The 13813-nt window shown below is 34.4% G+C and overlaps 1 protein-coding gene across 3 annotated transcripts in view; it reads right to left on the bottom strand.

Annotated features, from left to right (window-relative positions):
* Cntn1 (contactin 1) overlaps positions 1-13813 on the bottom strand; it is a 373034-nt gene that overhangs the window by 50313 nt on the left and 308908 nt on the right. For all 3 annotated transcript variants that reach the window (XM_063254557.1, XM_013159444.3, XM_063254558.1), the window contains one exon: positions 7161-7310. In XM_063254557.1, coding sequence (XP_063110627.1) covers positions 7161-7310 — 150 coding nt within the window. The remainder of the gene's footprint in view (positions 1-7160; positions 7311-13813) is intronic.

The raw sequence follows: 13813 nt of genomic DNA, 5'->3' as shown, positions 1-13813 counted from the left end.
AGCAGTTCAAACAAATGAAATGTCAGTTCTTCCAGAATCCTTTCCCACAGGATATAACACACCATCTTTAGACTGCTCCACACAAAGTGACATTTACCAAATTGCAGGTTCTAATGATTTATTGTGATTCAAAATACGTACTTCAAACTTTCTATGTTGGTCATGTAAGAGCTTTGTGAAATATATAGAAGCAAACAAAAATGTATGATTTCCATTATACATATTCATCTGTATGATGGTTTCCTTTCCTCACATAGCAATTAATACGAAGCTTGAGAAATTTAAAAGAACTTTTATATCTTGCTCATAGAAAATGATTGGTTTAATTTCTCCCATTTAGCTTTGCATGTTCAATTGTAGTTTTAGTAGATTGTTTTCTGGATTTTTTTTTCTTTGTTTTTTTTGTTTTTTTTTTTTCCCACACGTGGAACTGACACCTAACATCCGAGTTGAATTAGAGAACAAAGCTAGAGCATTAACCACTGTTTGTACACAGCCAGGCTGAAACAGGAGCCGTGTTATTTGTTCCAGGAAAGTAAGTCATTCTAAGAACAGGAAGTTTATTTAACTTCAGCCTCCTGGGTTTTTATCAGAGGACAAACTAGGCATTCTTTTCAATTTTTCTACATATTACTTTAAAGGAAATGTAAACTAGTATGTAGAAAACATACTATTAGTTTAAAATGAATAAGTACTAGTTTAAAGTGAATTTAAACTAATATGTGAAAAAAGTACTAAATTATTAATCATAAGTAAACAATGTTTACAATTTCACCATGAAAGGTTAAAAAAAGTTAGATATTGTAACTTGCCCATAGCCATCATTTCAATCGAAGTGTGATTCCTTCATGACCTTTATGAACATCTCTGCATTTCAGTCATAGATCCAAAGAGTTTTAAGACAGAAAATCAAATCAACATCATGACTACCCTTTCCTATGAAAAGAAATTCATGTTTGCAATTTTTTCTGTTAGATTTGAATGCTTAAATAATTTACATGTAACTCTCTCAGTGACATTTGGACTTCAACATGTACAAAATTATTATGTAATAAATTGTAAACTATGATAATAGCACATTTAAGATTGGGCATTGATTCAAAATATGTTGACTACTTCTTCTTAATTACTGCTTTAGCTTGGGTAATCATTTTTACAGATAAAGTTAAACATGAATGCAAATTTTCAGTTTAATTTCCATTAAAGTTTGTAATTTAAAACCAAATTTGTTTTAAGACATTCAGAATGGTAATATAAGTAATGTTCTAATCTAGAAAATCAAAGGGATTGGTCTAACACTTGCTTTCATTCTATATTTACATATACATTCTTAAGCACTAAAATATATAATTCTGAAAGGTATTAAAGATAATTTTAATATCAAATAGATGATACAATACTTGAATATTAAAAGACGATAGTGACTAATGCCTCTTAATGAGCTGCTGGTTTGATGTTGGAACAGATTGCTAACACTTCATTGTAATGAATCCTCTATCTTAAACTGATGTTCTTATTGTAAGGACTAAAAAGTGACCAAGATAGTTCACAACAATATTAATGTCTTAGTGTCTTACTAGATAAAAAAAATCTAGGCTTCTTAGCAGTCTAGACTTTGTTTTTAAACAGAAAATATAAATGAGTGGGGCAGAGTAAGTGTGCTATTTCAGGATGGAGCAATAATCTATATAAGTGAGCAGGAGACAGTTTTCAGATGGATAGGAAAAAATGCTGTAAATTGAAACAACTATGATGTACAGTGGAACTCCAATTAAGAACTCAAAGTAATTATGGGTTGTTTATTTAAAATAAGTGAATAAATTAACACTTTCCAGTTTACCATTTTCAAACATTGAAGAACAAAAGCATCTAATGCATGTGTTAAATGTTTTTTCAGACAAAACAAAATATATGAGCTAATAGATTCTCTAAATCATTACATGTAAATTTCATTGTTCCTTTGATCATTCCTTGTCTTTTCATTACATTCTATTAACTCCCAATTGCAAGAAACATCATGTTACCTTCCTTATCTCTTCCTTTTTCTTTTGCAGGTAATTCTTAAATACCAGTATGGCCACTGTGCTGTAATGAGTACCAAAGATAGCATAAACATAATCTAATCCAGTCCTGAAGATGCTGTCTTAATAGCTGTAGAAATTAAATACATACAACTGATTCTAATTTAATGTGCTAAATATTTTTCTTTGTAAAAGTTTGCTGAATGCATGAATGATTCCTGCTTAATAACACACTCATTAAAAACTTAGAAATTGATTTTTACATTTCTGACCTTACTGGACACTTAGATCAGCACTTCCAAGTACACAGAGAAGCAGCTTAACTGCACTATACGAAAAGCAAAGGAATTCCAAAGACGTTAATTACTTTGCCCAAGTTACACTGCTCCAGTGTACAGAAGCTACCAATGTTAATTTAGGCATTCTGATAGTTTAAGAATCTATATTCTTAGCTCTTTAAAAAAAGGATTTACCTATTTAATTACTAATGACAACTAATTGTAACCTATCAAATTACCATCTACAAGTATATTCTAGATAACATTGTTCTTTATTAAATGTTTTTTTAAAAGAAAGAAGAAATAAAAAATAAAGAATAAAAATAGAGCAAACTAAAGGAAAGAGGAGAATAGTTTTTAAACAAATGAAGTTAAAGGTTTATATATAATATGAGACTGTTGATTCTGGTGTTGTGATTTTTCCTCTTTTCCCCCCAAGACTGGCTTTAACTTACAAATAAACACAAAAGCTATCAAAATAAACTCAAACACACCGTCATAGGATATCAATTCACCAAGTGCGTCTGCAGAGATCTTAGCTCTGGGGATGTCTTATAATGACATATCATTGCAAAGGTTGCTTTTGTTATCTCCTTCTTACAGCCAAAATTAAATGGATTGAAATGCATTATAAACACATTTTCTAATCCTTCTTTTGGGAGCATCCGTTTAATAATGCACTTGTCTGAGTCTAAAGAATACCCTCAACTGTGTGCTGAGATTTTAACATTAAATAATTGGGCAGATAAGGACATATGCAGTCTTGGATAATGTCACCTCTTTCAAAGAGCATAATGAGGCACAGGATCAACCTTTCCATCAAATGGGAACCAGCTTTTATCCCACACAACACACGCAGACATCTCTGAGAGACAAATATCCCCATTAAGCAGATTTTTTTGTCTTGTAAGAATGAAAAATGTAAATACTCAATATTATGTATATTTAATTTTTACATGTCAAGTGAAAGAAAATGATGACAGTCTGTTGAAGTTTAATACATGATTATTTGTTTAAGATGATTGAAAACTGAATAAAATCATGTGAAGTTTTTTCTATTATAGTTACAAAAATGGAAAAATTCTGCCTAACGAGATAGTTGATCACAAAGGAGACAGGAGATCCTATTTTTATATAAGTATATCAAGCTTTAAAAAGAACATTAATACCACAATAAATTTTATTGAGCAAACACCATCCACCGTCTATGTATATTAATCATAAAAATATGTTCATATGAGAAAAAATTTCCAGTTAGAGGTGAGAAAAATGGTGCTCAGAGATGCCAAGCAACATGCTTCCAATCACAGAACTTTTAAATGATGCCAACATTTCACCAGCGACTCGGTGACTTGGAGCTTTATTACTGCATGCTGTGTTCAGAGAGTTTAGCAACAAATCCATTAGAATTAAAACTTCCTTATCTGTAAAGTTAGGGCTAATGCTAGTTATATATCATGGGAGTTAAGTAAATCAATAGAGAACTAAGTACTGTATACAATCACAAATAATAAGCATGTAAACTGTGGTAGCCTGAAATTTGATGAATAAAATATTCTGATTATGGATATATAACATAAAGGTCATAAGATTTATTTATTCAAAACCTAAACAAGTGCAATTACTTCATTATATTGCCACAGAGCTGCACCTGTTATGGATAATAACACTGTTACCATCTCATGTTTGTATTTGTTAAATTGGCTCTGATTGCATTTAAAGAAAGCTATTTTCTAACCATTACCAGAGAGAGAACAAATTCCTTCATGAAATATGAGCAAAAGTAACACAATAGGCAATGTCTAAAGAATTGATGCAAGAAGAAGTCAGCTGCCACAATCTGAGTATGATATGATACTGAAACAATTTTTCCCCATCATTCAAGACACAGGTTGCAAATTCAGTGTTACATGCAAATGCTAGCAGTAAGTACATTATTACTTTTACATATGATCCTTAATATAAAGTATGTTCATAAATGAAAGACTTCAATTGCATCTCTCTGGAATATTGGGTATTTAGTTATTATTTAAGACATTTTAATTTTACTACTTCTACTTTGAGATTAAAACAACTTCTGAGAGGTATTGAAGGGAGGGTATGAGGTTGGAGGAAAAGAAGAATCAAAATACATTATGTGTGGGGAGTGGTAGAAGCTGAGGATCCATCACGTGCAGGGCTGGAGCAAGGCTAATACCAAGAGCACTGGGTGCCCAAGGCAAGTCACAGGGATAAACTGCTCTAAATTCAACAACACGGCACATGAGACAAGCCTCAGGGAAAAGCTCTTAGGTGAAGAGTTTTCACATGATACTCAGTCTCCTAAGGGCATGAATAAATGCACTGCATCCACTGGGGCTTTCTTGGTCCTTCCTCTGGCTCCTCCCTCTCACTTCTCCCTTTCCCTTTCCTCCTGTTTCTTTGTGCTTCAAGAGCTCCACATAGCCTCAGGTTTTTGCATTCTCACTCTTGTGCATTTTTTCCATCCTCTCACCTCCTCACCCTGGGAACATCGAGAGCTGCAGGGCACAGGTTCAGGTATAAATTCCCTACAATAAATGTGATCATTATGTTTACCTAAATTGCACAATTGTACAATAAAATTAATTTTTAAAGCTTCAAATAAAACGACTTCTAAGAAATCTTGTATCCAAGTTATGTCTCTGTAAAAAAAATCACTCTGACATAAATAACATACTTTTTGTAATAGAATTCATAAGAAGAAAGTAATAGCCACACACCTATTACCAATGCCAAAGAAAGCACCTCCCCTCTGTGAACCAATTTCACATCAAAAAATGGGGTCAGTCAAGAGATTACAGAAAATTATTCAAGCTTAATAAGATTTTTGAAAGTCTGGAGTTCACATAGGTCTATTATAAGGTTTTAACTGAAATATTTGCTTAGACCAACTTAATAACTCAGTATTCTACTGCAATTTTTTTTAAAAAAATGAATGCTTGCTATATCAAATCAAGTGCATAGTCTCTCAATGTGAAATTATGTGGTCAAAGCCACTAGCGAGTCATGCCCCATTTTCTTTTCCTTTTTTGAAAAACTGTTTTCAATCTGTCATACAGAAAAGAAGCTCTATTACATATGTAGGTGGTCTAGGAAGTAATAATAATAATAGGAACCTAACTGTGTGATATTTGCATTTTATATATCTTTGAATTAGATTACCTCTATAGTCTAGTGAGATTCCTATGAGGGAGAGAAAAGTGATCACTTGTTAATTTTGTAGGTAGATAACACTAAAACAAAAACAATATTTATCTCACAGCTGTCTTATAGTTAAGGATGAAATTTGAGCTTCTAAGAGAATTCTCATACAGGTTCTTACAGATGAATGAGTTTTTAGAGTCCTGTTTTAAAAGCTGCTCTTAAGGAAGAAAGTTCAGTGTATGAGAAGTGGTGTCAGGTTGATCTAGATTTAAATTTTGAACCTTACAAGTATATTCATTCAGGTAAACCATCTGTTGTAGGGTTAGGGGTGTAACTCAGCAGTGCAATGCCTGCCTGCAAAGTGCAAGGCCCTGAGTTCGATTCCTGGTACAAAAACAAACAAACAAACAAACAAACACACCAAAACTTGTATCTCTGGTTCTCATGCATGTTAATGAGTATAGGGAAAGTAAGATGTAGCCACATAAAAATATTATTAGGGCTAAATGATATGCACCTGAAAACACTGATATTTTAATGTTAAATTTTTATTTTTGAATCATAATTTATAACATATATTACAAGAAAGTACATAAATCTATTTAGAAGTCAGGCCAAGGGACTGAGGTAATGTGGATAGGTGACATTAAGTGATCACAGTAGGATTTTAAAGGCTGTCATCTGTCTGAAATTCTTTCTCCCAAACAAAGCACTACAGTTTGGCAAGACATAGTCAAAATAAACTCAAGAAGCCTATGAAAAATTCTTTTTGATAGAGAATAAATAAAGGACAGCATTAGAATCAGAACATTTTGCCTTAGATGAACAGGAGAAAAGAGAAACTGAAATATTTCCTGTTGTAAAGGACATTTCAATAATGTTGGTATTTAGTGTAAATTGTGAACATGATTTGTGAACAGCCAAGGCTGACACATGAGAAAAGTGTATCTTTAGAATGATATTTAATGTTCACAGAACACACTCCGGCTATTTCTCAGGGATGCTGACTCCCTATGAGGTGCAGACAGCATATCTTCTCATCAGCGTATCTTCTCCTCTCCTCCCCTCACCTGCCCCATTCACCAGGGCATTCAGCTACAGATGTCACTGACACACAAAAACTGTGAACTTTTTACATCATAGATCCTGTTAAATTCAGAGTCTGATTGGTAAAGAGTCACAATTTATATTAACCACCTATCAGTCCAATTATTTGAATACAGGATGACCAACAATGACACATTTCATTAATTTTTATAAGATATTATAACAGTAAATATAAAAAATGACAATTGTATTAAATGTAATTAATACAAGAATCAACTGGTTGTAATGTACCTGCTCAAATGATGCTCTGGGTTGCAGGTAAACAAATGCACTTTCTGAGTGACACTCAGGTTAAACCATCAAGTGATTAAAATCTCTATTCTAAATACCAACTTTATTTAACAGCCTTTCGTGAAATATCCAGTGGTTCTTATTTACCTCTTTCTCTAAGTCAATTATGTAAAACTATCCCTAGAATTTATTTCCTTTTTTGAATCTTGGCTGTCTTGTGAAATACACACGCATGCATACACTTTTTAGATGAATCGCTTACCTCAGAGTAGTATTGATTTCCAAATTCATTCCACTATATATTAAAATGGCATTGTTTTTATCAAGCTTTTAAAATTTAAAAAGTGTTTCTACATACCGGCACCATCTGTTTTAATTCTGTTCGATGGTATACTGGGCTCGCCTATACCCAAAGTGTTAGTTGCTACCACTCGAAATTCATACTCCATCCATGGGATTAAATCTACTGCTCTTGCTGCCTCCATGTTTCCTTCAATGATTGGGGGATCTAAATAAAATAAAGGTTAAACAGGTCTTATCAGTTGGCCGAATTATTATTGTTATAACTTCTTATTTTCACTTTACTCTTGGAGAGAATGACACATTACTCTGAATGGAAGTAAGAATAACAACTAGGAGTGATAAAACATGAAGTTCTAAGAAGTAAGAGGATGACCACCAATACATAATAACTAGAGTTTATACACATGCAGAGAAAGCACGTGGCAAGGTGGAGGTGGGGCTGAATAAAATTCTAAGAAGCCGCCAGGCCACACCCATACTGTGAGTTCAGGGACCACACCTACCTATTCAGCAGGTAGAACCTTGAAAGAGTTCCTGAGATATGAGTCCACCTGTGACAAAAGCTTTATGCTCCCACCATTTTCTGTGGGTAGAAAATGTTGTACTAGTAGTCTAAAAAAGACTACTGTTTATAATGCTTGTATGTTTACATTTATGTCATTTGTAGAATGGATCATGAGTATAATGTAGTATTGCTTAGACTTCCAGCTCCTAGATAGTACTGGGAAATTCTAAATTATGGGTAGATATGAGTCCGGCCTATGTATTTAACTGTGATGCGGTATAATAAAAATATACACTCAAGATAAGGCTACAACTTACTTCAGGTTCTCTTCAAATAGTTCCACATTTGTAAAAATTACCGTATACCTATGCATGTAAATACCTGTACACTAATTACTTGGAAAATTTGTTCCTTTGGACTTGTCTATACTCATTATGTTAAATGTAGGGAACTTTTATCTGGCAGTGCAGACCATAAATATGAAGCTGTTAAAGAGGTTGTATTCATTTCTGTAATGAATACATCTCATCCCAGAGTCATTTCTACTTTTGGACAAATTGCTGTATGTATCAGACTGTTTCCTGTCTCACCCTTACTCTCTGGACATTAATCCTGCCACACAGTCTCCTATTTTATTATGGACTTGTGCTATAGAATTTACATATATTTCCTGATTTTCTGATTAAACATTTGGCTTCATTTCCTTTCCATTTTCATCTTGCCTCTCTATCCCTTCTGTCATATAAAATTGGAATCTGTTTCAGTTCATAAGCATAGGGACTCTTAGGTAGTCAGAAGAAGGAATGGGACATTCTACATCGTGAAGATCTCTGTAGGGATTAAAGAGAAAGCAGAGCAGGTTGTTAGGACACTGAGAAATTTCTCTTCCCTGCTGGACACTGTTTATCTATGAAACCGTAATAGGAAAGAATCTGTAGTACACTAAACAATGGCCCCCACAGACACATTTATATCTAAATTACCAGACCCTTTGGATATTATAACATTTGGAAAGAGGAACTTGGAGATCCTTTTAAATTTGGCTGTAATTAAGGACCTTTGGATAAAACCAAACTGGAGTTATGTGAATGGGTTCTAAATCCAACGACAAGTGGCCTTGTAAGAAATATAGAAGAGAAATACTCATCATGAAAGGAGGCCATGTGACATGGAGACAGTGATGCAATCCTAAAACAATGATTATATGGGCCACAAAAAGCTGGAAGGAACAAAGAATGGAGTTTCTTAGGGCACCTGGAAAAGTGGCAGCTCTGTGGACACGTTGAACTTCTAGCTTGAGCTGTGAGAGTAAATTTCTGTTGTTTGGGGAAATCATTTATGCAAGTCCTATGGAAAATGACATAGAAACTGAAAGAAGAAATGGACAGAACTACTATTTTTGTGATTTGGGGAATGGGGAGACTGAGTGAAAAGTATCATAAAATACTCAACAAGATAGTCTGACCAACTCGCCTGCTTCCCAGGTTGCAAAACTTCAGCACCGTCTGAGTGCTTCAAGAATGGAAATGCTGGAAGCATTTCAGATACTTCATTTTGGCAAGAGTACGGCGTTGTCATGATGGCCAAGGCGACACTGGGTCTTTTCCAAGCATACAGCAGTTAACAGGCCTAAACAGGTATGTGCTGCCCAGAACAGGAAGAATCAGCTTGCTAGGCAGTAGAGACTGATTTCGAGTGCATCTGAGAATTCCGTGTGAAAATACTCCCAAACACATGGAAGATCAGTTATATTTCCAGAGGGTAGAGAACTATACCGAGCTATGGGGCATATTTAGAGGAATTGTGGAAAATAAGCCAGGAAAAGTAAACTGGAGCCATTATATGAAAGGATTTGAATTCCAACCAAGGATTTGGCCTTTGACTTTAGTAACTAAAATGAAAAAAATGAAGAAAAATAAGCAAATAGCCTTGGAGAGCCTACTGAAATAAGGTATAACTCCGTGAGAAATCCTTTCCAGGGGTGCTAGAAATCTTCTAACACAGGAAGTAAGAACTGAAATTCAGAAGATGAGCTTACAGAATGTGCCTCCTGAATGATTCCAGAAGGAATTTGAAACCTATAATTAGAATAATACTCTCTACTAGAATTACCAGTGAATTAAAAATTGCTCTTTTTGGGGGATGAAACTAATTATAACCATTTTTGCCCATTTATATTAACCTCACTACCTGTGAGACTATAAATACCAAATATAAACATGGTTTGGAAGATATTTAAATAATGCCTCAATTAAAAACTACCTATGGATGTAGAAGAAAAAACTTAGTAAAAACGACTAACAAGTAACATTAAAAAAGGACAAAACATTAAAAGTAACTCTTCTTTCTGATTTGTTTTCAGTCTTCTAGGCACGAAATCACCAAAACAGGAATTAAGGGCTTTATCTCTCTCCCTGACAATTGCTTCCCCAGCTCCAATTTTGATCCAAATAGACTGTATAATTTTTGAACAAGAACTCTTAAGATTTGCTACATCTCCACCACATCCACACTCAAAATATTTCCCCTGCCTCCCCATTATTCGTTTATGCCTTATCATTTACAAACATGGACATGTTTCTTCTAAATCCTACTCATGACTTCTCACTTGTCAGAGTCTAGAGTATGAAACATCTATGAAAGATGTTTTTGCAAATAGACAGATATTTGTAAAAAAAATGCACAGGTAAAATACAAATAAACATTTTGTATTTATTTAGAGTGGACAGTGTTTCCACGCAAAAGGCTCTGCAATACTTTAGTGTTGCTTCATCCCTAAGCTGGGAAGTTTACTGGTCAAAGGGGAGGAGGACACTGTGGTACTCTGCCCCACCCCAAAACGGTGCTCTGCTCTGCCCTAATAGAGGGTAGCTCTCTTCCCTATCCTCTTAAGTCCTCTTTCATTCTCTTCAGCTGAGATGATCTTTTCTGATTTCTCCCTCCACTGCTATCGTGTATGCTTATAACATGGCTTTGCCTCTGCTATATGTTTTCTATTTGCATTATTCCAAACTGTAAAAGTGCAATTATATCTCGTGCAGTCTTGTTCTATTTCTCTAGCCCTGAAAGGCATGAGCTTGTTTCTCTCTCTTTTATTTATTTATTTTTTTAGGTCAGTTAGTTCAGGAGCAGAGACTTGCTCCAAAGCCTGCTTCCAAAGCACAGCAGACTTATGTACCAAGCCAAAAGGAGAAAAAGAATGATCCAGGGAAGAGGGTCTGTGTGTCTTCTCTCTTTGTCCAAGCTCCTTGTAAACTCATTGTTATTTCTGGAGTCAGAGAACAGAATAATTTGTAAACAGAGGCAAGTACTGAGAAGGACTTTGTGATTGGAATTTGTGATTGGAATAGTTTTGACTCAGGGCTACTTTCTATAGACAAGCTTACACTGAAAACGAGATCATGACTGTGTGATGCCTGACAGAGATGTCTCTCTATAAGCAAACTAAGATATCCTGAGTATTAACTGGATAGCTATTTAAATTTTGTTCTTACTTTTGATTGTAAATCTATCTATTTATCTATCTTCTTCCTATTTGAAAATCCAACACCTTACTTTAACGCTTAGTCCAATGACCCTTATATCAGCAACAGCTAGAAGCACTAATGCATAGATCTACTTACAGATTCCTTGAGCTCATAACATTCAAGGCAAAGGCTCTGACTGTTTTGTGAAGAAAAAAGAAGCAAGCCTCCTGGGTCTCCTAAGTCGAGTTACTAATTGTAGCTACCTGGAAAACATGCTTCCTGTGTTTGGCCATCAGATTACCCTAACTGGGTGTTTGAGCCACTTCAGAAATAGCGAGAATAATTTTAGGACCAAAAAAAAAAATTGTTTGAAGAATAAACCTAGCCAATGTAATCCCTTGTTTTTAATTTTGGGAGTTACCCTAGTGAGTCCATGGTGTTTCTTTAAGGCCTATATTCAATCACAATTTGTAGGATCTACCATCTCAATCTAAAACCCAAATATTTGAACTACCTAGCAATAATTATGTACTCAGAGTTCCAAATAAATGACAGAGCTGTGTTTGAGACTAGGAAAGGGCACTTCAGGGCTTCTCACCAGCTCTAACACAAATACTTTTTGCTACAGGCCCTAGAAACCCAATCAGTGGAGGGAACACCCAACTAGACACAGAGAGGAGGCTCAGGTGTGGCACAGCTCCTCAGAGCAAGAGAGGTGCACACTGCGCTTCCAGGTCCCAGCTGGGGTGATCTCCTGTTCTCTGGAGGAAATTTGAAAATAGGCTCAGAAAAATACAGAAACTCATGTGAAATGGGAATTTTAAAAAGTGATTGCCAAGAAAGAAAGAAAGGAAAGAAGGATAGAAGAGACGAAGAAAACAAGGAAAGGAAGGAGTGAGCAGCAGGCAAACAAAAGCTAAAACAAAGGGATGATGTCCTCAGCGTGCCCAGAGAAAAACAAATAAACTTCGAATTTATATTTGACAAATAGAGCACTTAGTGCAATAAATAAAAATTGTCAACAGAAATTTCAACAGAAAAAAATATTTTCTGAAGAACAAAAGCTGAAGGTTTTGCCTCTAGTAACCTAAGCCATTAGGAATGTTCTATAAATTTCTTTATTGGTGGACACATACCAAAAGGAAATCCACTTTTACAGGATGGGATGGGGAACCCAGTAGTGAGTATTCACAAAAAAACTTTGGAAAATCTTTCAGCAAACTGAGACTAGAAAAAGAGCTTCCTCAGCCTGATACAAAGTATAGAAGATGACATATTCAAAGCACAGAAAGAAAATAACCTACCAACCATAAATATTACACCAAAATAAAGTGACTTTAAAAATTTAGCTCAGCGGCATAAGTACCTGCCTTGCAAGCAGGCAGTCATGAGTTTGATCCCCAGTACCGATAAAAAAGTTTTAAAAAAAAGTGAAATGAAGGACTCCCCCCCACCCCCAGTCAGGTAAAGAAAACCAGGGAGAATTGTTTCTAACAGATTTGTCTTACAGGTAATACTAAGGGAAGTTCTTCAGGCTAAAAGTTGGTCCCAGAACTAATTTGTAGCAACATGGAAAAAATACGGAGCTGCTTAAGGTATACAATTTTAAAAAGACATAGTTATTCTCTTTTATCTCCTTAAACAATTTAAAGGCAATTGCAGAAAACTACATATATACCCAGGTCTCCATACACTATGTTCACAGATCTAACCAAATACAAAATAAAACTATTCAGAAAAAAAAAAAAAAAAAAAAAAAAAAAAAAAAAAAAAAACTGCATCACCGTTTTGATGCAATGTATCCTGAATGCTTCTAATTGCTTAGGTTACTAGAGTCAAATCCTCCAGGTTTTGCTCTTCAGGAAATGTCTCTAATTTCACAGTTAAGTGCTCTATTTGTCAAATATAAATTGTAAGTTTATTTTTCTTTGGGTACATTAAGAACATTGGTTTAAATTTTCAATCTGTATTACATCCTGTGCTGAAAACACATGGAACATTTTCCCATTATTATCCCTAAATCATACAGTATAACAAGTATTTATCTCGCTGTTTTATGTATCATAAGTAATCTGGAGATGATTTAAAGTATGGGAAGATATTTGTAGGTTATATGCAAATACCACACCATTTCACATAAAAGCCTTTAAGTATCCAAGGATTTAGATATTCATAGAAGTTTTTGAAACCATCCTCTGCAGAAACCGAGGGACAGTATGCACATATTTGTGTTACGTGTGCATTTATAAATGCAAAAAAAAGTGTTTTCTTGGACATCTAAACATTGAAATGTAATATACTTGACAATAGGGCAGGGACAGTAAGGTTGTAGGAAACAGACAAATGGATACTGAATGGCAGTCTGAATCCCCATGAATAAATCAGGAAGACCAAAACAATAGATAAAAATATTAATAAAATAAGCTCTACAGATACCTATACATGTTTTTATTTCTTTGATTTGTTGAGAGACATAAAGTTATAGAAAGCAATATTGGTAATAGAAGGATTATTAGGTTGGTAAGTTATATGGATATAATATAAATATACACATAGTAATAATAGAATAAAGTAGGAAGGAGATGAAATAGAAGTCTATATTTCTGTAGCTCACTGAAATTAAGTTGGTAAAAATTTGAAGTCTATTCTAAATAAGTTCAGATGTATCCGCTAAACACAAGAGAAATGAATATGCATATACACAGAAAATACCACTAAGGGAATTAAAATATTATA

This window comes from Cavia porcellus, unplaced genomic scaffold (assembly GCF_034190915.1).
Source record: "Cavia porcellus strain 051 isolate PalLab524CR breed Dunkin Hartley unplaced genomic scaffold, mCavPor4.1 scaffold_8, whole genome shotgun sequence".
In the NCBI taxonomy this organism is placed as follows: domain Eukaryota; kingdom Metazoa; phylum Chordata; class Mammalia; order Rodentia; family Caviidae; genus Cavia; species Cavia porcellus.
Note: the sequence above shows the minus strand (reverse complement) of the source record. Positions and strands in the feature narration are given on the sequence as shown.